General features: G+C 40.3%; 1 protein-coding gene across 3 annotated transcripts in view; it reads left to right on the top strand.

Moving 5' to 3' along the window:
* The first annotated feature begins 6,513 nt into the window (after positions 1-6,513).
* spata17 (spermatogenesis associated 17) overlaps positions 6,514-25,451 on the top strand; it is a 32,085-nt gene continuing 13,147 nt past the window's right edge. The window contains exons 1-8 of one of the 3 annotated variants that reach the window (XM_084574958.1): positions 6,514-6,855; positions 7,978-8,059; positions 9,451-9,501; positions 11,928-12,031; positions 17,523-17,646; positions 21,335-21,574; positions 23,935-24,083; positions 24,845-24,952. In XM_084574958.1, the coding sequence (XP_084431084.1) occupies positions 7,988-8,059; positions 9,451-9,501; positions 11,928-12,031; positions 17,523-17,646; positions 21,335-21,574; positions 23,935-24,083; positions 24,845-24,929 (825 nt within the window). In that variant the 5' untranslated portion in view covers positions 6,514-6,855; positions 7,978-7,987 and the 3' untranslated portion in view covers positions 24,930-24,952. Of the gene's footprint in view, positions 6,856-7,885; positions 8,060-9,450; positions 9,502-11,927; positions 12,032-17,522; positions 17,647-21,334; positions 21,575-23,934; positions 24,084-24,844; positions 24,953-25,451 lie in introns of those variants that run through there. The other 2 variants (XM_084574960.1, XM_084574959.1) reach the window with 2 other exon arrangements.

The raw sequence follows: 25,451 nt of genomic DNA, 5'->3' as shown, positions 1-25,451 counted from the left end.
GTGGATGATGTCATCATTGTGGATGACGACTGGGAGCAGGATCTGCAGATGGTGGCGGTGGTCCTGGAGTCCCCAAGGCAGGACTCACGGCCAACCCCTAAAAAGTGTGTAATTGGGCGGGGGGAGATTCAGTGTCTAGGGAATCTCCTGGCCCAAAGGCAGGTGCGCCCCTAGCTAGTCCATTGCCATTACTGCCTGCCTGAGGCCCAGACTTAAAAGTGATGTGAGGTGGTTCACATTGCTGGCTGGCAGGCTGCTGGCTGACTGGGCTCCATTCTCTACCTTTTAGTGTTGACGAGTCCCCTGACTGATCTTGCTTGGAAGGGAGATCCAGCCCAGTAGACAGAGAAGCACAAGCAGGTACTTAAGAAGGTTAAAGTGTCCCACTAGCGGACCAATTGTACGTTTTTGTTTCCTGCTCTGTCTCTGGACAGGTTACAGACAGATGGATGGCTGCCTGTTGTTGCAGAGGTGTTCGGTGTGGTGTGATGTGATAGAGGAGCAGTTGAGAGTGATTTTCTGGAACCATCTGAGACAAAAGGAAGAAGTTTCTGTAAATGTTTAATGACAGAAAAAGTTGAGACTTCTGCCCAACGTAATACTGCATACTTTAAATACAGTAGTAATCCCCAGAATTTCCCTATATAGAATAATATAAAATAAAAAATCTCCAGAGGGGCAAAGCACAAGTAAAGCAAGCACACAAAAAAGAACTTTGGTAACAGCAACATATGTACGTACAGATGTTCACACAAGAACAGATTCAATTAATCATTAAGTCACTCCACATGTCACTGCCTCGACTTAACAGGGCCTAGTGTATCTGAGCCAGAACCGCTATATGTTCACGTGAGCGTGCGTACATGTGAGTGTGTATGTGTGTGTCCCTGTTTGTGTGTCAGGGCTGATTGCTCTTGACTTCATTAATCTCTGCAGTGTGGTTATGATTAGCTCTCTGAGGCATGCCAGAGGACATCTGACAGACGCACACACAGACGCACACACACTCTCACACGCTCACTGTCAGGTCTGGCCACCTCTCCAGCCCGTCTCTCTCATGGTCCAACCAATTAGCTGGGAGCAAAGAGAAATAGCTCTATGTAACTAGATCCTGTGGTGACAGGACGCACACACACATACAGGCAAAAGGTTTGTTGTATTTCACACAGAAGTAATAGAGTATCTCTGTATGGAGAAGGCCATAACTGGGTTATCTGGAAATGTGTGTAAAGTTCAGAACAAGACAATGCAATTGAGTGAATGACTCCAGTGGATAGAAAACCAATTGCTACAAAAATGGTTCATTTCCCTTTTAGAATGATGTGTTCTTTGTGCTTTAATTGCTGGATATGTGAAGTAAGCCTTTTTAGAAAAAGAGGGGAGAGAAACAGTGAGAAACAAAGAGAGAAACTTGCAAGAGTTGGCGCTCCGAGAGGCAGAGGACTGTCATGTCCAACAAATGAAGAAGCCCAGGCAGACAAAGATAAAGCTAGCAAGCAATACCAATCAGAAAGAGCAAGCAGAAGACAGACATAAACCAGAACCAGAGATGAACATAACAGAGGATGCGTATAAGGGCAGATGAAAAGAACAAGTGAAGTGTAAGTGGCAAAGCGCTACAGAGAAGGAGAATTCTGAGATGCAAGACTACACCCTGCCATGATCAGAGTATGGACTGGATGATTTATTTCCCCCCCTCCAATGGCGAGGCCCAGAAAGACAAAAAAAAGCTACGTTCGATTAAACTACTGAGGGCTTTATTTTGAAAGGAGAATGTGATTGTGGGCGTGTATATGCGGGAGTAAAGGGATGGTCATCAGATGTGGCAATCATGCAACAAAAAAAATGTCTCCCCTCATCTTAGTCTTCTGTTCTTCTCCGCTTTGATTGCTCTTGTGTTTTCACCCCTCCACTGTATAAAATGTGGGAATACTAAAAAAAAAAATCGAATCGAATTGCTTTGAGAGTCACGCACATTTTTTCAGTTTTGTGAAATCTTTGCAAAAAACAACAAAAAAAGGGAAAATGTGAATGTAACGTTTTGCATGTTAAGCTAATAAGTAAGAGCCACACAATTTGTAGGGTTATATATGTAAATTTCTGCAAATTAAGCAGATTTACAAAGCAAACAAGAGCAAATTGTGGAGTCATTCGATTGTAATTAAAAGTTTCTTTAAACATTGCTTTAGTGTTGAGTTATTTTCTTAATCACAGTTGCAAACCAAGCACTATAAAAGTTTTGGACTGCCCCAAAATTCATTTAGTAATGCTTTCTATTTGGCATCAATGCATTTATTTGATCCAGTTTAATATCCATAATTCTGGCCTTCACTTCCTGCACAGAAAACCTGCTGCCAGATGAGCCTCTGCATGGGTGTGTGTGTCAACACAGACAGCAAAATGACAAATTGTTGAAAAGGAGAATGAGAGGAGTAATGATGGAACAATAATGCCACATGTGTACTGTAGCCTGTGTGTGTGTGTGCGTGTGTGTGTGGTGATGAATCTCTCATTGTGACAGTGGGGCCGGCAGCAGCGAATGTCCTTCTGGGTGGGACACACACACTCACACACACACACACAGACACGCAAACACAGATGGAAACGACCACACTAATGGATCACCCCTGTCTGCACGCAATCCGCCACAAATAATGATGAACCACCCCTGCATTAAACTATTTTACACAATGCTCAATTCATTACTTCTCTCCCTCTCTCCCCCCCTCTCTCTCTGGGTATAGGTGAGCTAATAAAGGTATGATATTTCTCCTTTACTGGCGGAATTCTAGTTTTTATCCATTAGTAGGATATTAGGAGGGAGGAAAGCTGGAAGGGAGGCGATGGGAGAGAAAGGGGAAAAATAGATGTCTATAAATTGGTGTAAAATCATCGCCACTACAAAAAGTTACAGCCGCTCAAGGGATGAAATATTAAGAAACAATTTGCAGGGCTTACTTCCGACATTTTATCATTGTGCGTGATAGGGGAATTAAAATTTTCTTGATGGAAAATAAAATGACAAAACAAGGCCTGGGATTAAAATACCGCCAATAATCCGAGGGAAGACACAAAAATACTCACACACTTATCTGTGTGAACCTGAACTGGAAAATATTTGCACACAATTGATAAATCTTGCCTTTAACTGCACCATAGGTGGGACCTTCGAAGAATCTTCATTTTGAGAGTTTTAGTTTAATGTTTGTTGTTGTTCTTTAGTTTTGTATCTGTGTTTTTTTTTTTTTAGACTGAACTACAATAACTCAACTAAATGTTTGCCCGGAAATTTGAATTACTGAAAAGTTGTATATTATAAATTTGATAAAACCAAAACCACAGATACACTCTGGCCAGATATTCATTTATTTGGGACCAGTTCTTTGCAAACATGTGGTGTGCTGAAAAAAAAAATCTGAAGGAGAAGAAGAAGAAAAAAGAAAGCATTGTGCAAGGACACAACAGAGATCTTTCCTGCTTCCTCAGGGCCAAAATAACTACTAGTTATCTGAAGCGAAGATGTTGTTTTTCTAGTCTTGAGTCTGACAGATTCTAACGGAAACACTAGTCATTCATCTTCTGTCATTTATGTTTTAATGGCAATCCTTCCCTTTGTTTTCATATTACTTAATTTCTGTGTCTTTTTTAAAACAGTTTGGGGACTATCCATCCAGCAAGACACGAATAATCACTTGGTCTATGTCAGGAAATGTCAGGAAATTATCTGTATTTTTTTTTGTTTTTACAAAATCTAAAAATTCAGTGTTACCTTACAACCGTGTCCTTGTGTACACCGTTGGAATGATTAGATAATAATAGCTGATACAAATATCCTTTTCATCTGGAATATATTTCCCTGCTTCACTTTGCTCAGTGTGGGAGAGAAGAGAAGAAAGAGTCATTATGGATTTCAATTAAGTGATCCCTGGGCAGAGAGGGATGCGTCAGAGTGGGGGAATTAATGTGCTGCGGACAGATGTTTAATAATAATGGCCGAACTGGCCCTGCCGAGAAACACACATTCCACCCGCCGCACCCTACTGTGGCTGCAGGAACACACACCGACAGACACTCTGAAAAACACACAGACAGGCCGGCATACGCAGACACCGGCGTATAATCACTCATACACAGACACGTACAATAATGATTCATGCACGCGCACCGTGAAGAGCAATGTGTGAGAGTCTCACACACACACACATGCGCGCAAACACACACACTCACCCACAGACACTGGTATCACCTCTGGTGTGTGTCTTTATGACCAGAGCTGGCCACAGCACATATGGCCCTCATTTAGGAACAATGGGCATGGAGAATGACTGGCTGGATGAGCTTCCTGACTGTGAGAGGTGACTGGAGGCATGTTAAATGACATGCCCCGTATGGAGAGATGGAGCGAGAGACGGCGAGAGAGAGATGGAGAACGGGTTTACATGGGTAATCATGGATAAGGACTTAGTGCCTCACTGAGCAAGGAAAATGTTTTGACTCAGAACAGAGGGAGGACTGCAAAAGAAAAAGGAAATCCAAACAGTGGAGACAGCAGGTAGAACCACAGAGGAAGATATCTGGAAAGACGAAAGGCGTGGAACCGACTTGATGGAAGAGCATGTTGCACATGGAGCTGGAAGGACGTGGAGAAGATGTTAGCATGGCTGGGGCTAGAAGTGGGTCATTAGACAGAGTGTAAACAGCATGTCTTTTTATGAAGTGCTCCCGCTCTCCTTTTTGTGTCGGTTTCTCGCAGATACACACCTGGTGACACCTAATCAGTGCAGTGGCAGGACGAATAGCTTCCAGCCGTCCTTACAGTCGTGTCAAAAACAACACTTCCCTAAAAATCTCTCTCACACACTCACATACGCTGTTCGTACCCTCTTGTCACAACAACATTTCTCCAGTAATTACCAGGGTGGCCGCCCTCCTACCGCCCTTCGATGGATGGGCTGAGCCACCATGGGTCCGACCCTCCAGCCATAACTCTGCCTAGGATGTCTGCCTACTGCTCTTCAACACCATGGTGGCCCTCAGACAGCAAATTGGCCTCAGAGAAAGAGAGACAGAAAAAGCATCTCAACAAGCACGCTGCCTTGCTCACAGAGAAGCAGACATGCCTGTACGTAGACATGAAAGAGTGGACACGTACTCATTCACTTTCACTATTTGTCATCTCCCTGTCTCTAAGGAGCAATCTATAATACAGACAATCTTTTCCTCTGACCATTGGCCAGACAGATGTCTTTCCTTGCACAGATACAAAAACGCGCACGCACACACACACACACATAAACACACACGTACACCTTGCTGAGGTGATCATTTTGACAGGAGAATGTGACTGAAGAGGAGCGGAGTGAAGATGAGCAGAAATGGGGAAGGAAGAGCGACGAGAAATAAACTGATAACTGTGTGATGAAGGGTGATAACGTCAGGAAAGGAGGGAAATAGATGCATGGATGGATGGAAAACGTGAGGCACCTGGCAGATCAATACACAGATCCACAATCTGCATCCACAGAGCAGGCATTTTAAAATGTCTTTTCTGGGATTTATTTTTCTCCCATTCCTGCGTTGTTTATACTGATTTTTTTAAGCTTCAATATAGTAGTTAAGTTGTAGTGGATTGCAGGCTGGGGCGATGAAATAAATAAAATGGCTTTTGTTGCATTTCATGAAGCCCATCTGAAATCAGTTGGTGTAATGACATTTGAATCTGTCATGAATTAGTTTTGGTATTTATAACTTCGAAGAAATTTTTTTTTTATATATAAATATATATAGTTTTTAACTTTAGATGCCTTCAAATAAATGTGTTGACAATTTTCAGTTGTATGAGCCATTTTTTTTAAAATATTCAGTTATTAATGAAATTGTTTCATCCATTTCTTTTCCTTTAGAGACAAAATAAGTAAAGATTGATTCGTGACATTCAGGGACTAATACTCAGAATGTGTAAATAAAAGACTTGTATGATTTCTTGAATCATACAAACAACAACAAAATGGCTAATGCTACAAGCAAGTTGTCCATACTGACTGGTTTAAAACGTGACGCTTGAACGTCCTTAGACTAGATTCTACTTGGTTTTAACATAATTTAGACGCTTTTGATCTGTTGGGATCGAATCAGTGAAGTTATTTTTTGAAATAAACTTCCCTTTTCCTATATGTTCTGAACGCATCTTCAGCACCCTGGGAAACGTCTGTGTTGTCAAGACAACGAGTAAACTCTTGCCCGAGTAGACATGGCGGAGCTGTTTAGAGTCAAAAGTGAACTCGACGAGTTTCAAAAGGAATATTTCTACAGAAACAGGTGTGTATCTAATATGCAAATGCCACGTATGAATGGCTGTCGTCGGACGGGCTGGCAGGCACCAATAAGCTGACCCAAACTAACGCTAGCTTCCGTCAGGTAACCTGGCTAATTAGCATGTCAGGTTTGAGTAAGCTTTTCAGTCAGTGTTTACACGGTAAACAAGGGCTGCTTGTTTAAAAGACGCCTGTGTTACATTTGCTGGTTGTATATATAAAGTCGGTGGTTAGATTTCTGTTGTGGTTTAGCAAAGTGGGTGCTTTTTTAAAATTAAAATGTAACTTTTAATTGACAGAACAATGGCAAGCAGCACTACTAGCTAGATCATAGCTAGTAGTGATGAAGAATCGGTGTGACACATTCATGAACGCTGGCAATCACAGCGAGATACCCCTAGATACAACACACTGTGGCATTGTGGTAATTATATGTGTCTGTGTATTTCAGCCAAGCCGAGGAGAACAGGCAGAAGGAGAACCAGGCCGCCACCCGGATTCAGAGCTGGTTCAGAGGCTGCAAGGTGCGGGCTTACCTCAGGTATAGAGTCTATTTGTGATGTGTGTTGATCCAGTTTGAATCTGTAAACTCTATTAGGAGACTTTTATTGTGCCTCCATATGCCATAAGCAAAATACCAATACAAAGCTTAACTTTTGATATACCGTTTGAGGTTTTGTTTCCCTTTGGGGGTTGTAAAACATTCAGGAAGGGCTCTGAGAGCTAATTTCAAGGGAAATCCTGATATAAGCTCACTCCCATAATTATCCTACTTCTGGAGCTTTGCAAATGGCCTCGAGGAATAAATGTCGCTTGCACTCTGTGCTCCTTTCACGCACAGAGAAATGAATGTCTCTGCCTCTGTTGCGTGTTCCTATACTGTGACCCCGGCACCATTCTGCAGGGTCAGCAGACAAACTTCCAGACAGTAGGTTAATTCAGATTACTTTAGTTAATTGATCAATGCGTTAAGTGGATAATTAGCAACAATTTTAGCTGCTTAAGTGCAACTCCGGGGTTGTGCTATCCCCACTATAAGCATTGATTTTCTGGGCATATAAATGGCCTTTTGGAAATTGATGGCCTCATTGGAGGGAGAGATTCGTAGTGGGCTTGCATTTAGAGTAAGTTTGAAGATGAATACAAATGTGTGCCGCTGACTAAAGGGGGTGAAAGGCTCAACGGACATGATCGAAAAGCATGGAAGAGCAGGGATGTTCTGTGTGTGTGTGTATGTGTGTCTTTGTGAAAGCTTGTATTTGTAAGCGTAATGTTTCCCTGACCTTTTAATTTAAGTCCTTTCACAGCCTTAGATTTGTATGCTGTAAGCCACTCTTTTCTTTTTTTTGTTTTCCCCCTCAAAAATATCTCATAGTTTCTTCCAGTAGTAATGATTTTAGGCAGTTTTTAATTCATCACATAACATTTTGCTAGTTCCTCACAATTGTAGAACCTGCTTTTCCTACTTTTTCACATTTTCATTTTATTTGTTTTACCGAATTGGATCATTTCTGGCCATAAACAGCTCAGCTAATGATCAAGCAGAGAAATCCACCATTTAATTTTTCTCCATGTGCAATTCAGCAACATATTTTGGGGTTTCTTTTACTCATTCAACTGAAAATACCCATCCAATCCTCTCCCCAATATGATTTTATTACAGCCATCTGCACATGAAGGCAATCATTATACAGAAGATATGGCGGGGCTTCACAGCAAGGGCACGTGTCAGACAAACGGTGAAGGTAAGCCAGTCCCTGGAACGGCCATAGATATATTGATTATGTTATGATAGCATGCATTAGAATTCAATTGCTATATTCCTAAGTCCCTGCATCTGACCTTAAGAAATATAATTCACTCATTACACATGGGGAAATTAGCACTTAGGAAAAATGATGCATTATGATAAGGAATTCCATCTACATCGCAATTCCTGGGATACATATAGGAAGAGTGTGGTGACAAATAGAAAGAAGGAAAGAGTAGTGTGTATGTTGTGTGTATATGTGTGTACCTTAGTAAAACAAGGCCTCATTTTCAGCATATTGCCTCCAACTGCTTCTTAATTGAACAGATTGTTGATACCGGATCCAATACCCAGCGCTCTCACGTATAATTTTCCCCTGGATTGAGTTTTGTAAACGTATCACAACAAGCTATTTATCATGCCTGTAAATTGACTGTTTGCTAAAGCATAACTGCCAGCCACCGTTTGGGAGGCGTTCAAGAAATGGAAAGAGGGGGGGAGTGGGGGTGTTGAAATAAACAATGAAGGATGTGTCACAACACACATATGGGCTAAAAAGAGGCTGTTTGGTCTCATTTGGAAACAGACGAGCACTAATTTGAATCACTCAAAATTGCCACGGCGCTCTTTCTTGAATTAGCCCTGAGAGATTCTTTTCTTCACCTCCTCTATCTCTCCCTGTCTGTCTTTTTCTCTTTTGCAGACCGTATCCTGTGTTATGTGATGTGCACAAAGCCTCTTCTCAAAACATCAAGCTGAATTTACAGCCTTCTTTCAAGTCTTTGTCTTCCTTCCCCTTCCGCTCTCCCCTGTCATTATTAAAAAAGACGTGTTGAGATATGAATCCCTTTTATGACCGACACTCCAGTTTGCTCCTGAAATGTGCCCCCAGTGGTCGGCTGGCACGTTTCGAGCGCGACGCCTCGTTGAGTGTGCTGCTGAATATTCTCTGGCCTTTTGTGAGTCTCTTCTGTGGCAGTGCTGTCATTGATTATGAAATCCAGAGGAGAGCGGTTGGCCGTCATACATCTCCATTAGCGCGCTGCTTGACTACCATAGATTTTCTTGGCCCTTGTCTGCGTTGGTGTATTAAGAGAGTACCGTCCTCCCCTTGATACAAAGTCCCACTAACCACTTTCTCTCTCCCTTTCTCTCCTTCTCTCCCTCTTCCTCTCTTTCTCTCCATCCCCCTGACTTGTCTCTCTTGCTTTCCCTCTCTCTTTTTCTCCCCCCTTCCCTTCCCCCTCCCCTCTACAGTGGCCCTATCTGTGCTGCCTCTGTGCAATGTATTATGTATAAGGAGCTCTTTATCTTTGACGCCTGCTGTGGACAGATCAGAGGGCTGGGAGACAAGATGTAACGCCATCTTTTCCTTTGTGTTCACAGGCGGCATATTTTATCATGAAGATGAATTTCTACGTGGAGATGGCGGTCAGGGTAAATATCACCACGGTGTCCTGTTTTAGCAAATGGAGTGTTGTGGTGGGGGGACACTCTGTTGCGCTGTGTGTACTGCGAATGTTAGGCCCCATTACTAGCAGGCCCTGAGCTCTTCATTATACCTCTTTTCAGAAATTGTCTATCATAGAAATTTCTTTCATCTTACGCAGCCTTTTTTTTTTTTTTTTTTACTCACTTGACACCATGTTCTGGCTCAGTTTCATTTTATATATAATTTATAATCAGAATCTCGTAAAAATAACTATTTCACAGTTACGCATGATAAATATGCCTCTAACCACGTTGCAATCAGTATGTCAAGATGTTATATCTAACCTTAAACTTTGTTTCAGATGTGACTGGTTAGAGGCCCATTGAATTTTTTAGTTTATATAAATACTTATAGATTGCCAGTTTCAGAAACAATTATTTAGTTTAGTTTTCTTCAGTGCTCATGCATCAAATGTTAGTTCTATCCCCTTAGCAGCTCCTACTGTTCAGCTCATAAATCATAATACTGTGACTGATGCTTTGGCACTTTTACGCAAGGATATTGTGCAGGAACCTTATATTTTTACAATTCCATATAGTCTTCTCTTTTGGCTAGCAGTTTCACTCTGCCTAAACCATTAAAGGGTTTTATAGACCAACAAAAAAATCCACTAGTGTTTATGGAAGAAGGTGTGTCACTAACCAGCTGGATAAGTATTTTTATAATATTTTCATATTGGTGGAAACGCCTGGAAATGGAAGGCTTCAGGTTTTACACTTAATAGAAACCCAAACAAATCAAGTTGGCCACCATGCTATTTCAATAAATGTCACATTATAGGAGAGACATTGATTCAGGAGTAGTGTTTGACTGAGCTCTTTGGGTCATAGGGTGAAATGTTAAAGGTGGTGTCGCCATGTAGAGCAAGGCAGAAGCTTCTGAAGTTAGAGACGAAGGGCTTTTATTACTTTTTCAAGTAACCACAGTTTCCTGTAGGAAACAATAGGAATTTTAATGGAAAATATGTGAAAAGGGCCGTTGGGTGGATGGTTGACATCATGCAAGAAAGTACAGGGTTTAAATCCCACAAGGGCCGAATGAGACGTTTCTGAACAGAGTGCATTCTCTGGGTTTGTCTGGGATTTTTCCAGTGCTCCAGTTTTCTCCCACTGCCCTTCACCAAGGCTTTGGCCTCAGAGGTAGAGTTGGTTCCTGAGCGCTGGACTGTGGACTGCCCACAGCTCCCTAAAGAGATATTACGGGGCAAAGGCAGAGACAAAAAGTGCCCAAACAAGTCAATTACGTTCAGCAAACCTTCAAAAAGTAAAACATTGTTACACATGATAAAGTACCTCTAGTGCCTGGACCTGTCCTTTTCACAATACCACCTGTTGAAAGTTTTTTACAATATATGCCAAACTTACAAATACAGTACATCTACGGTCTCACTCTCAATCTTCCTGTAACAGAGCAAAACTTACTTGTTACTTGTTAATTTTTAATTTGTATGAATCTCAAGAGAAAGACGCTGCCAAAATGAATGAAGGACAATGTGTACTCTTTCACCCAAGAAGTATTTATATGGAGAAAAATAGAGATGCAAAGGGAAATGCAATCATCTCACAATCCCCTTGTGACATTTCCTTTGAATCAATTTTGACTCTATTCTTTTTTTTTTTCTCTCCTCCTGTTGTCTTTATCACAGTGTGGTAGCCAACAGAGGATAATGTATTAAGGCCGTAATAGAAACCAGTGTTTACATGCCGCACCTCGGATTTGTATTAGATTCAACAGCATCGATTTCACTAGTCAACAAAGGTCAGCAAGAACTCGGGAGGCGGCAATTACTTTATTTAAAATTATCTATTGACTGGCAGATCAATGCTAATTCTCATTTTGCTCTTTGTTGTTTTTCCCCATCCTCCACTCCTCCTCTTCTGTTCCCTCTTCTCATAGCGTGATTATTCTTTTACCTGCCATTGTTTTAATCTCCTAATTAGTCTGAAGGACATCCACCCCCTTGCTTTAAAATGGTCCACTGGTGTGTGTGGGTGTGTGTGCTAGCTAATCTGCAGCCTCCTCAATCAGTGTGAACTGGGACAGTTAAATATATGGGGCTGTGACAGTTGTCTGTCCAACCTTGGACTGTCTTTCTGTCAACAAAAAAAGAAAAAAAAAAGAAAGCGTGCTTGGTTGTACATGGTTTAAAACTTTTCCGCCGTTTGTGGTAATACCATCATATGTGTAAGTTTTTATTTTCAATGTTTCCTGTGAAGTTGGAAAAACAAAATGAAACACCTCAAACAGCAGTAATAACTGAAATAAGTCCGGGACTAATTCAGTTGCTTCCTCCTGCAGATACCCTGCTCTCTTACAGAATACACAGTAAGACAGGGTTAGGCGCTGAAATATCCGCTCTTATTCCTCACAGATCCAGCGGAGATGGAGAGGATTCTTTGTGAGGAAGTACATCCATAACTTCTACGCACGGAAAAGCTACATGGAAGGGCTTGCCATAAAAAATGAGCTAGTCAGGTAAGACAAAAGGTGCTGTTTATAAGGCTCCTTGAATTTTTTTCTTTGAGTGGCTAGTTTATATCATTCCCTTCTAGTTCTGTTTTCTTTTTCTATATTTCTCATCCATATAGTACAAACATGTATTATAGCATGTGGTTAGAATGAAGGCAGTTGGTTCAAAGATAAACCTGTGTACCCATAACCTTATGGTAGGACTATGGTAGCAGGAAAGAAAAAGCTCAGGATTCAAAGTGAACGAGAGACAAAGAGATAGAGGAGAAAGAAGAGGGAGAGAGAGAGAAGTCCTCTAAAGCACTCGAGGCTAAGAGAGAGAGAAGTGAACGATGTGAAGAAATTAAAAATTAGCCTCTGATTTGAACCGCTGCTCGTGCATTAATAAAACATCCAGTGCTCCGGGGCTTACTGCTAGAGATACGCCATCTTTTATTTTTGACAAAAAAAACATCACGTTTAGCTAATAGTCACATTTTTAATGTTGCTAATATATTTTACCCGAAAATATCTTTAGGCTTCTGCTAAAATTAAATGTAAATTTGTTAAAGTGCTCCTTGGATCACTGACTTCCCCCCTCACTTACCCACCAGCGTTCCACCTTTCCTCCTCGCTCCTTGCCCCTCTTAGAGGTAGGAGGGACTACTAGAAAAGTCCATCAAGTAAGTGTTGCCACTATAGTATAATAACACACAAAGAGAGACACACTAACACACACACAACTGCATTTCTTTTGAGCAGTGACTAGAATCGTTGTCCTTACAGTGTCTAAATCAAATTAGACTATAAAGTACTTAAGAATTTACAGACGTCAAAGTTTTCACATCTTATGAAGGTATTGTTATATTGCTAAACTGTCAGACATATATTTTCATCTTGTCATGTTTATACTTCGAAAACAATAAAACACTGTAGGTAGAATTAGACATGATGAGAGAAATTTAAATGTAAAGAATTATATATAAAAAAAAAAGAGCTTTGTCATTGGATTTTGTATGTTTTATGTTCAGCTGTGTGACATCCCCGCTCTTTTCATTCACACACACACACACACGCACACACATACACACAACCCCTCCTTCACAGCGGTTTGGGGTGTTGAGGTCACTTTCACTCCAGTTAATCACATGTTTATTTAGTGCTGCTGGGGTCACGATCAATTAACGCCGTGCCGGCATTTATTTAAAATATCCTTTCCGTGTTAGCTGGTGAGCCCTCGGATCGCACGCTGCCTGATCACTCACCCTGCAAAGGTCTGCTTTTTAATCCGCCAGCATGCCCCCTCCCTCTCTAAATCTGTCTGTCTGTCTGTCCAAAGTACGGCATAAATTATTCAAAGTTGGTCTAATGGTCCCCATTTAGTGAGGGCTGATCAGCTGTGCATGGTAATGATATAGGAGCAATATATACTCTGCCAAACCTCTCTCTGTCCTCTCTCACTCTCTGTCTCTATTTCAGTTTCTCTTTCTCATGACGGATCGCCCGAGCACAAAACTGTCTGTGTCATTTCATTAGGTACAGCAGCCAACTAATCCATGCCACTTACACCATCCCCTTATATCCCCTCTTTTGACATTCCTCCTTTAATCTCAATCTTTAATTTTTTCTCCTTCTCTTTCTCAATCTGTTTTGCTCTATATCTCCCTCTTTTTCTGCCACAGGTTCAATGTGCTTCAGCGTCCATTCATCCTTCCTCGCCTTCTGCATAGCCTAATGAAGTCAGGACCCCAGCGCAGTCCCCACTCTGCCACAGTTTTCCTTGATACCCCAACAATTTATCACGTTGTCAGAGAGACACTTAAAGTTCCCGGGCTTTAATAAGGGCATGCAGTGGGACGATGGGGGCAATTAGGAAAGCGGAGCAGGCCCGCTTTGCATATTTACTAAATGTGCTGGTGTCATCGCTGCCTCCACTAACACGGCCTGTTGACTACATGAATTATTCCTCTATCTGCAGTAAACAGCTGGGTAATTATTACTGCCATAATCAGATAAATAATTCTTCCTGTGATGTTGCAACAACATGGTAAAATCTTTAACTTATCCTGAAGAGTACAAAAAGGCTCACGGAGAATTTATGGACCATCACCAGGCTGACGTTAGCAGCGTTTTTTCCTTTTCTTCTGGTACTATGCTGTCTCTCATACGTTTTTTCTTCCTCTTACTTCAAACTTCTTCATTCCTCCCTCTCTTGTGTCCCTCTCAAGGACATTCATGAAAGGAGAGCTGCTATGGTGGAGAGAGTGTGGGCCTGCCCTGCGATCAGTCTCCGCTTCTATGCGTCAGTCATTCTTTTGCTGCTCTTTCCTTCTGATCCAGTTTGGGTGCAGACAAGTTCACTCCTTCAGTCTGATTGGATTTGTATGTTCTCAGTGTGAGTAGTGTGTGTGTGTCTGTTGAAGTATTATTTGGGTGCACTGCTCTCTCTGTCTCTTTAGAAAATTACTTTTGAGTGTGAAACAATGGAGAAAAATGTAAGTTGTGAAACTGCTAAAGTTTTTCATCTCTGTAATTTAAGGAATATTATTGGGGATTTTTTTTAAATGCTTAAATTATTGGTTGGTTCCCCAACTCTTCATGGCATCCGTTTTACTGCTTTAGTGAAATAGTTAATCAATCAGTCAGTCACTTAAATGGGAAGGCTGTGTTATGAGGGTGCTGAAGACTCAATACATCGAGCTGGTCACTGTCTAAATTGACCGGCTAACTACTCCCTCCTTGCCAGGTATTGAATCATTCAATTGGGGCAATTAAAACAGCCAATCAGGTCAAGCCTCCATTAAATATTTAGAACTGGGCCAATTAGCTGCTCTGGTTTTGGCCTAGATGACCGCAGGAGTGGCCTTCTGTCCCACAATGCCTCACTCTCTGATATCCTATCAGTCCTTGACACCCTGTTGTGAACTGAGGAGTAAATTATTGAGGATGAAGTGAGAAATGTAGCTGTACTATATTAGCCATTTAAATAGGTTAAAAGTTGAGGGTGAAAATGTCAGTATAGGGTTTTATATTTGAAAATAGTTAAAATATGCTTGATTAGCTTGTTCAATAGTTCACCAGCCATCAAAAGTAATCGCTAGTCAGAGTGTCTGCACCATACTACTGTACAGTATGGCATACTAAGTATATTATAAGTACATGTTAAGTGGGAAATTGTTCTTAGCTATGAGCTTAAATAGTAGACAAAGGTTGAATGAGTGTATTAGAGCCTGTATAACTGAGAGTCGTCCTAGACATGTAGAATTAGCGGGTGTTGTAGCAGGTAAAAATGTTTTTAACAGACATTATTTCTAATGAATAGGAATATACATTTATATTTTTCATACTTTACTTCCCAACCATTTCACTCACAAAGAATTATCATGACTTGAGCAGTTTTAACCCATTAAATCATATCATATCAATAATGTGTTGGTGGTCTGTGAGTATATGGTAAAGCTATGGCTTGCTGTATGTTTGTTCTGCACTTGCCATAATCAGATCAATAATTCTTCTTGTGATGTTGCGACAACATGTCAAAATCTTGGTGATTCCTTCTGAGGCATGCTTCCTTGAAAGGACTCACCATACAGTAAAAAAAAAACACAAAAACCAGACATAACTGAGACACAAGCAAGAATTAAAGCCTTTCTTTCATTCCTTCTTTCTTTTCACTTTCACTCAGTCAAACACACACATCCATGCACACACAGAGGGCATGTGCCGCTTGCCGAACAGGGCTAATGAGGGTTGTATGTTGTGGTGGCTGGTTGGGTCGACACAGATCGAGGTGCCTTCAGCCGTTACAAATCTGTTTGGCTTTTGTCCACTACACAGCAATTAATAACACTGGGGCTGGGGGCAGGGAAGCAAAGGTCACCCATTCAGCCTGATCTACACACATGCACGCACACAAACACACACACATACAGGCAGACATACAAGCAAAATGTATGAACACTGACGCACGCATTCATATCACTAATAAAATCTCATTTAAACTCCGTCCGCTCAGACACATACAGACATATGAAAACAGGTCCTGATCCCTGAAAACATTTCCAGTCAATTTTTAAGGTGTTATTACAGAACGAACAGAAACACAGATATACACATGTGCCAATTGGTTTGTGAACCAGACTGTCCCACAGTAAACCAAAACTTTATATTTTACAATAATAACTAATATCCCTGTTAGCCAGGTGGACAAATAGAGGCCAGGCAACCTCAATCTGTACACACTAACACACACCTACACACTGAATTAAATTACTATGCTTAATGTTACATAAACACACACATTGAGACTTGCTCTTCTTCTTACCACACACTCACACACACAGTGCTCTGCATATTTCATTTATTTTGTAATTTAATCTGGTGCTGAGGAAGGAATGAGAATGCAAAGGCAGTGGGAACGTGTTGTGATTTCTTTTTAAATGTCAGTAGCCGCTGAATGTGTTAACCTCACATTACAGACACACTTTGAATATCCTGATTCCTCTGTGGAGGCTTGTAATTGAAAAAAAAAAAAGAAGTTTGGTAGGAACAGAAACAGTAGAGAGGAATTAGAGAAAAAAGGAGGGATGTGGGAAAAAAGACACGGGATTGTTGATGAGCTATAGCTCAGCTGTTATTGGTATTGCGCTTGTGGAATTAGATTGGTTTTACTCTTAGCTTTGTGATAGTGTTTTCACATTATCATGGCATGTGTGTTTTAGTAATTGTTTCCAATTCCCCTTTTAAGTTATTACTCCCTGTAACAATAAGGCTGTGTGATTGTGGAATGAAATTGCTGTGTATGGGGTTTTAATGCATCCCATTTAGCCAGCTTCGCTTAACAGATGTCACAGACAGACCTGTCCTGGCTGTGGTGATGAAATATATCCATCATCCTCCCACTTATAGCCCCTCACGCTCTCACTTTTCTTTTTTCCTTCCATGCAGTCTCATTCTCTTGTTTTTCTCTCACTGCTCCTCCATCTTTCCATGTCTGTCCCAGTTCGATTAGGCAGTTTTTTATTCATCTGAAGGACACTTCAGGGAATTGTCAACTTTACAGCAGATGGCTGAGTTCCAAATACACACTAACACATGCACAGATGTACTTGCATGAAGTTTACATTGAGCACAAGTCTTTGATTCATATAGTCATAAGAGATGAGTTAAACTAATTTTCTAAATGGTTTGAAACATATTGTTTTGGTTGACTAGTTTAATTAATATAGCAAGTGATGTAAAAGTGATGTTAATTTGAACAAAAATTAGGAATAGTATTCAAGCAGTTATTGTCATTCAGCAGAGGTGAGTGTGAGTATGATAAACTACTAGTCCTATATGATTCAGATTGATTGACTACTTATTAAACAGTGACATTTTATTGTAGTTGTTGGTGTAATATTATTAAGAACATTTGTTTTAAGGTTCAGTATACCTGTATTTATAGTTGTCTGTGCATTTTAATTGAATTAGAATTAGAATTTCAAATTTCTTTGCGTGTGGTTTGTGTTCCCTGTAGGAGGGAGTTGGACGAGATTGAGGAAATCCAGAAGAGACAGAGACACTGTCTGGAGATGGCAAAAGAGCAGGCAGCCAAAGTCTACCAGGCTCATCGGTTGCACCACCTCCTCAGTACCAAGCAGGTTGGCCTACAGGAACACAAACATATAAAGATACATTTGACTTAGAACATGACTTTGATTTGGCCAACATCTGAACAAAACCAGCTTGTTAACCACAGCTATATGAAAATGATTCCATCAGAAATTAATTCCTTTAAACACACAGTAATGCACATTAATTAGTGGAGAAGTACTGTAGTTAGAATCTCATGGTTATGGCATAATTCCAAAGTCCGATAAGATAAGATAAGATAAGTTAAGATAATCCTTTAAGGTTGCAAAAATAGTCAGAGACGACATGGCTAACCCACTCATTTGCACTGGCTGTAAAACTGAGGTTGTCACTGTGTTGTCATTGTGTTGATCAGAAATGGATGTTTTAGAGGATATACACTCAGTTGCCAGCTCATGAGGTACACTTGTGAAAACTAAAACATTCTAAGGATGGATGATGTAGTTTGTGGAGCTAAACTGGAGTTAAATTGTATTGAATTATGTTCTGTTATTGACCATAGCCCAGTTTTCAAAATAAAAGAAACATGTTTTTGTGCAACATAATACAATTCAATAGTACTATAAACTACAGCTTCCAAAATGATAACACAGTTGAATCAACAGCTCTCCCAGTTATTAAATCAAATTCTGAATACCATAACCTTTATGGAGCTAGGATTTAGTGTAGGACTATTATATTGGAATGCATTTGTTTTCACTACTGTACCTAATGAAATGGCAAGAGAGTGTATGTACCTATGCTTGTATACACACGAACAGCAAACTGCGCAGGGACTCTCACAGGCAACGAGATAAGCTTTACAGATACAATGGGGAGTTCCTCCAGAAACTGCCTATAGAGAGAAAAAAGTCGTTCTTTCCTTTAGTCCACACAAGTGGGCTATGTGAAGTGCAGTTGTGTGTGCACACATGAGTAAGTATGTGTCCTCATGGCTTTTCTGATGTGCTGAGTGGAGTATTTTAGTGCTTCCCCTGGCACAGGTGTGTATGTGTGTGTGGCATCTACGCATCTCTGTGACTCCCCACTGGGATCATAATGAAGACAAAGCACACTGGTCACTGTTGATTCAGCACCACCACTCCTCTCGCTCTGTCTGTCCCTCTCTCTCCATCTCTTTATTTCTCTCTCTCTCTCTCTCCTTCATGCCTGTGCGACCAGCGTCATCATCATAAGGCTTACCACCATCTTCCTGGAGGTATCCCACGTTCATCTCATACACATAACTTTTTAACGTTTGATTATGGAGGCGGTGTTATCTGTAGTGCTCTAAAGATTGCAAGATTTTTTTTTTTATCATGCTGGGCTTTTAAAATGCTTTGAATTAGTGGTCTCCATAAACGTGCAGCTTATTTGTGACATTTCTCCACATAAATAAAATGGGTATTTTATGTCTCTGCAAGAAGGACCGAAAGCAAGAGGGAAAGTTTATGTGCACTTCCTGTCCTCTGTCCATCGCTTTCTCTCTCTCTCTCTCTCTCTCTCTGTCTCTCTCTCTCTCTTTCTCTGCATATGGCAGGGGACTCTTTCCCTTCGTAGCTCTGACCTTGTCAGCAGTGAATAGATGGCTCTCCCACACAGTTCATCCTTCCTCACTTCTCGGACCCCAGCCCACACACACACAGACACATACGCATACTCACACACAGCTTACCAAAAGGCCCCAAGTCCCTCTGACAGAGACAGAGATGCTGTGTTCCTGGGGTCAACATCATTGCTCTTCCCGTAGCTAGGTTGGTGCTTTTGGGCTTGTGTGTGGTTGGTGTTTGTATCTTTAGGAGTGGTGAGATTTACGTTGAATATGTGTTATTGTGGTGTGTCTTTTGTACCTTCCAGTTTGGGTACACTCATCCATAGTACAGAGTGTTCATAATTAGATTAGATTGACATAGTTATAGTATGAGGAAACTCTTCAGATTATGGTGAGTGCTGAGAGTTGAAGAGCTTTTTATTCAGCATGCTTAATTATTACAGTCATGTGCATAAGGTTAGGTGTAAAACATTTGCTTAACTTTATATTGTTGTATTTTAGGGTCGGGACATTTTATTTTATTGGACTTTATGAATAAAGTGTGAATATAAAGGAACAAGTACAATCTTGATATAGCAGTAATGGACCTCATATAATACTACATTACAGTCATCATTTGGGGTGTGCACACAATAATGATACTGCTGTACATTTTAAAACAATAGGATGAACTAGCAATATGTGTGGTTCCTTAAACTGTGAACTTCCCTCTATAATTCAGACGATGGCTCATTCTCTTTTATATTCTAAAGGCTAATGTGCTTATGCAGGACATCTAACTTGTGGTTATGAAAGGCCTTATTAGAAAAGTACTTGTGTCTATCTTAGCTATGAGAGATGTGAACCTTCATTGCATGCATTTGTGTATTTGTATGCATGTATGTACATATGTATGTATGTGTGTATGAATGTGAATTTTTCTGCATGATCAGGATTTTTTGGGCTGTTCCTTCTGTGTCTAAGCTAATTTGACTTATTTGAAGAGGTGGTCAAATCATTTGACCTTAGAAAAAATGTAGCCTTATTTGGCTTTCTAAAATAGACATATCAGTAAGACATTTGCTATTATCCAGTTAGACCAGGGTCAGTGGAGTTGAATTAAGTTCTCACTTCTCATTCTTCCAACATTTGACATTTAGATCAAAGGTACTCATGCTCTAATAATGACATACTTACTAATTAACTTGTTGGTTAATATGTTATTTTAAATAGAGAGAGGTGTGGGTCGATATAGTTGGAGCAATTTCCCACTTATGCCCTTTCTCTCTCCTTTCTCTGTTGTCCCATTCTTTTAGAGTGGCCTAAATAGCAAGCAGTGTTATTAGCATATAGAGTAGATACAGAGTCCTCCAACTCAAAGCTTTGGTCTGGTAATTAATACACATGCAAAAGGATCACTGTGATTTGAATAATTATTGCTGAGGCTGTCTGTGGCAAATCTCTACCCTACTTTAGAACCAGGGAGGTAAACTGTATTATGTGTGTACATGTGTGCTTTGAACATCTAGATTCGTGACCAAATGTCTGGTATGATGCCACATTTATGAGGTCCATATAGCTTATCCACCAGGTTTCTCCGTCCATCCATCCCATGTATTTGCATTTGAGCAAGTGAAAACTACAACTGAATAGTTTCTGTTAATATAGATCATATGGAAGGGAACGACAGTCAAAACTGTATGAAAAAGTTAACACAACTGATGCTCTAAACTGCCTCTGAGTATTACTATATTACTGTTAATAGTTTAAATGGTCTCATTTTAAGTTTTCCGAGGAGATGGCCATTCTATAATTCGATAGTCCTGCTGAAAACAAAATTGCTTTTTGATTTTCCCAAACTCTAAATGGATTTTAATGTATGTACTGTACATATGATGTTCTGGGAATGACACCCTGAAGGGAAAACTGAGGCCTCTAAGTCCATGCCATTTAACTGCAATGTCCTTGGTTTTAACATTACTACTCAACACTATCTCTGTCCTAACATTTTCATTTGCAGTACACTGTTATAAAAAAAAACTATGACCAATGAGTAAGAGTGATACCCTTTTATTAAGTGGTAATGTTTGCACATTGTTTGTAATAATATCCTGTGTCTCTGTCAGTTCTCTAATATAAACCTCACCCCTCTCTTTCTTGCTCTTTCTTGCCGTTTCTTTTTTCAGTGCCCAGGGGTCTACAACTCTCCATTCAGGCCGGCCCCCCACGAGATGGAGCTACTGCTGAGGCAGGTCAAGTACCAGGCCCCCACCAGGCTGGCCCCCAGAGGCAGGGCTTGTCCCTTGGGCATTCCTGGCCCAACAGCCCCCAGTTTCCCTGGGACTGTTGAATCCCCGTGGATCAAAACCACTAGAACCTGCTGCTCCAGGCCCATACTGCCTCCCATCGCCAGGAAGAAACAGCAGGTGATGATGGTCAAAGCTAGAACTATGACAAACATAAACAGGTGGAGACAGAGAACAACAGCACAGTATAAAGTATAAAAGATAATATACAAGAAATTCAGACTCTGAAGCGGGAAAAACAAGCAAGAAAAAATAATTTTAAAAAATGAAAAAAAGATTAGAGCATGCACAAGAGGTTAAACAGAGACTTACTTAAACAAACTGTCATAGTAATTATTAGAGCTCCTTCTTGTCTCATAGGGGATGATACTTGATGAAAGCTGTGATCCTTTAAACTCTTTAAAGAAGAATGACATCATTAAAGCATGGCAGACAGCTCTCTTGGGGGCTAGTGCAAAGAGTCATTTAGTGACTGTATTGAAGAGAGTACTATGTATGACTACTTGGCTGTGCATTATTATCCAATGTTTGTGCCTTTTTTGTGTGTGAGAAGTCTGGGTGGTTGGAATGATAAAACCACAGCAGCGATCTTAATGTTGACGATGAAGATGCTGAATTCCATTTAGCTGTTTCAGTTTCAGGTCCTGTGACTAGTCAAAATATCACAATGTCTCTATTAATCTAGTCCATACCTATTGGAAAATGCTACTTTTAAGCAGTACAACAGCTGAACTATAGCTAATTAAACATTTCTTGCAGTTGTTGTCGAATTTATCTCAGCACAATATGCCATAATCCAGCTGTGCATTTGTGACTACATGTTGTGCATGTTTCTATATTTGTGTGTGTACGTGTGTGTGCGTGCATGTGGGTATGTGCGTGTGTGTGTGTGTGTGGATGATTTGGTGAGGAGCCATTTCGCCATTTGTGTTATTTACGCTCTGTAGCTCTTTATAGCAAAGTGCTTTCCTTATTATTAGTTTCTAGTAATGTAAAACATAAGTGAGCAGAAATGAGGCATGGATTTGTCTCGTTTTATTAGCTGCTCTTGACACACACATACACACACAGACACGTCTCCAGCTGGCTGTACTGAATGTGAGAACGTTAATGGTGTTTGGAAAGTCTCTAGTGCGGGTGTGAGTAGGAATACTTTGTCAATTACCTAGTCTCCCTTTTTCTGTCTCTTTTTTGTTTGTGTTTAAGTGTGTCATTAATGCAGGAAGTCCTCTTTTATTTCTTTATTTCACCCCGGCACCAAACACCTCCCGTCCCTGGTGTGATAACTATCTACTTGTGATGGATAAGGTTGAGGTGCTGGCTGTGGAAGTGGTCAGGCCAGGCCACTGATCCCGTGGCGATAGGAACAAGGACAGGGTCCCTGTCCCTCCCTCTATCGCTCCCCCCATGCTCCCTCCTTTTTTTTAAACACCAAACAACAACTGAAGGTCACCTTAAACAAAGCAAAAACATTTAAGTTAATCTGCGGTGTTCAAAGTTTCACTCTCAGAAGAGAGCATGTGTTCTTCCAGTTATACAGCAATGCATTTTTAGCAGGTCCAATGTGAGATCCTTTTATAGTGGACACAGAAATTTAAATATTCCTACAGTATTTTTAACTGAGAAATTGCATGTAGAATTATTAGCATTTTATGCTGTAGCAAATAATGGATAGTGAAAACTGATTTTTCAATTGTTACAAATGTGTTTTCCTTAATTTTGACATATTTAAAAATGATGTGCTGTCAGAAACCAGAAAAGCTAGCTTCTAAAATAAATGTAGACAATTTAGATGTTATTATTATTATTTTTTTTTTTTAGTGAGATCACATTGTTGAAAACAATTTTATTTAAAACAGTATATATTGTATTGGATGTATTTCACATGTATTCATTGTGCTTGAAAGTAAATAGTAATAGTGTGAGGAAGTCTTGCTGGGAAGATGTGAGGCTAGACAGTGAGAGGCACAAAAACTTGTAGCTAAAAAGGACTTTTCTCTGTCATTGCAAATTTTATCATTTGACATCAGAAACCCATCACTCTGGGGAAGGAGCCACAATGTCAAAAAGATGTACAAAGAATAGAATGACAGACAGCTGTTTATAGTTTAAGTGACTTGTTTGTGAGATCTGGTCCCAAAAACTGTATGAAGTTGTGTATCAGTTGGGTGAATTAAATCAAAGCAGAAGAAGGCTGTATATTTTATGCATTTGCATTTTAGCACTCCGAGAAAGAACTGAAGATAACAATTGCGTTATATTTTTTTAAATAAACGAATCGGCAGAAAAGACCAAAACCAACAGTGAAGTTAATCTGTTAGAGGAACTGCCTGATATAGCCAATTCTCCATTCTGTAGAACTTAATTGTCATGAAAAACAGTTGTAGTGGGTCAGGGTTACCTAACCCTACATTTGTCTTCATTTTTAATTTTTTGTACTTTAATAACTCTGTCGTTTTGTGTGTTGGTGGTTGTTTTAGGGTCTCGTCAGAGAGCCAGGAGATGTGTGGGAACAGCATGTGCATTGTCCTGACGTGATGTTGTGTCTGCAGACCTCATACACTCACCTGGAGGACGCACAAAATCAGCTGCGGGAACATGAGTCACTAAGACTCCCCAGTGTCACACTGTAAGAATGAGGCACAAAGCACCTACGCTAATCACACAATTACATACCCACATTCAGAATTAGGCTACAAAAGACTTCTCATGTATTCTTTATTTCTCATATGTTTTCCTCAACTATGGGATTTTTTGTGTCTTTCATGAACACCATGGCAAGAAATACAAGAGTGTATACACATATATATATTGTTTGCACTCAAGACAGTTAAAAACATATTCATACATTAATTAGCAAATTTACATATCCTAATTATGACTTATTGAAACTCATAGGTGTATCTCAGGAGATTACTTTAGGAATGCTTCAAACTGGATTCAGTGTCAACAGTGTTAGTTCAAAGCTTTTATTAGTTTTAATTAGGAATCGTGTATGTGTGTGTCTTTGCTAAAACACTTGCTGACTAAACTCATTACGACTCACAGGCTAATCTACTCAGCTGCATATGTGTGAGCGTGAAGTACTGTTATTAACCCCCTGTTTGATCTGTCTCACACTATAATTTCCCTGACTGCAATATTAAAGACCACCCTAATATTTTTTCTGCCGTTACAACCTTCTGCAGTCTTGTGTCTCATGGCAATCAAATGACTAAATGGGCAACAGACAAGAATGCTTCTGTTTCACTTATTTCCTTTGTGTCTTATTAGCGTATTTTTTATTTGCTACCTTTTCTGTGTTATGGATTCATGCTCAACCAGTTTTAGTGAAGACTAATCTCAGTGGGTCTATAGCCACTTAATTTTTTGTTGTTGTCTGACAACCAGGGAAATGAGAAGTATGCTCCGCCCTCTGAGCCACAACAGTAATTCCTTTACTCAGCCAGCCTACACCAGCAAGGGCTTCAGATGATTACACCCTGACTTTGAGAGAGGGTAAGCTGAAAACTAATAATGTAAAGAAATAAGACAAGGATATAGAAGTCAAAGGTACTCAAGACATTTACAGATATGATATAAATTAAGTAAATTAAGATATCATTTATGACTGCAAAACAATGTGAAAAGGTGCAGCACTGATGAATGTTTCTGCCTGGCCACCACACACCCATACCCCTTCGAAATGGGATCTGCAGCTTGGTCATGAAGCCACTTCAGACACCAGCTTTCAAACCTTGCGGACTGATGGCAGGCAGGGGTTGCCTGGGTTCTATCTGAAAGGTATAATTCGCCCCTCAAAGAAAAGATGAAAAACAGAGAAGCCGTGCAGCATAAACCTTTCAACTTGTGTTGCACAAATTTGTCAAAAGTGACAGCAATTTAATAAATCGCCACTCTCCATCACACGCATATGTACACCCACCCACACACACAATTCCCAGCTATGCCCTCCACTGGCCCCTCTCCGTGTATACGTAAATGAGGTGTATGCATG

The sequence above is a fragment of the Chelon labrosus genome (assembly GCF_963514085.1).
Source record: "Chelon labrosus genome assembly, chromosome: 3".
NCBI classification, from domain to species: domain Eukaryota; kingdom Metazoa; phylum Chordata; class Actinopteri; order Mugiliformes; family Mugilidae; genus Chelon; species Chelon labrosus.
Note: the sequence above shows the minus strand (reverse complement) of the source record. Positions and strands in the feature narration are given on the sequence as shown.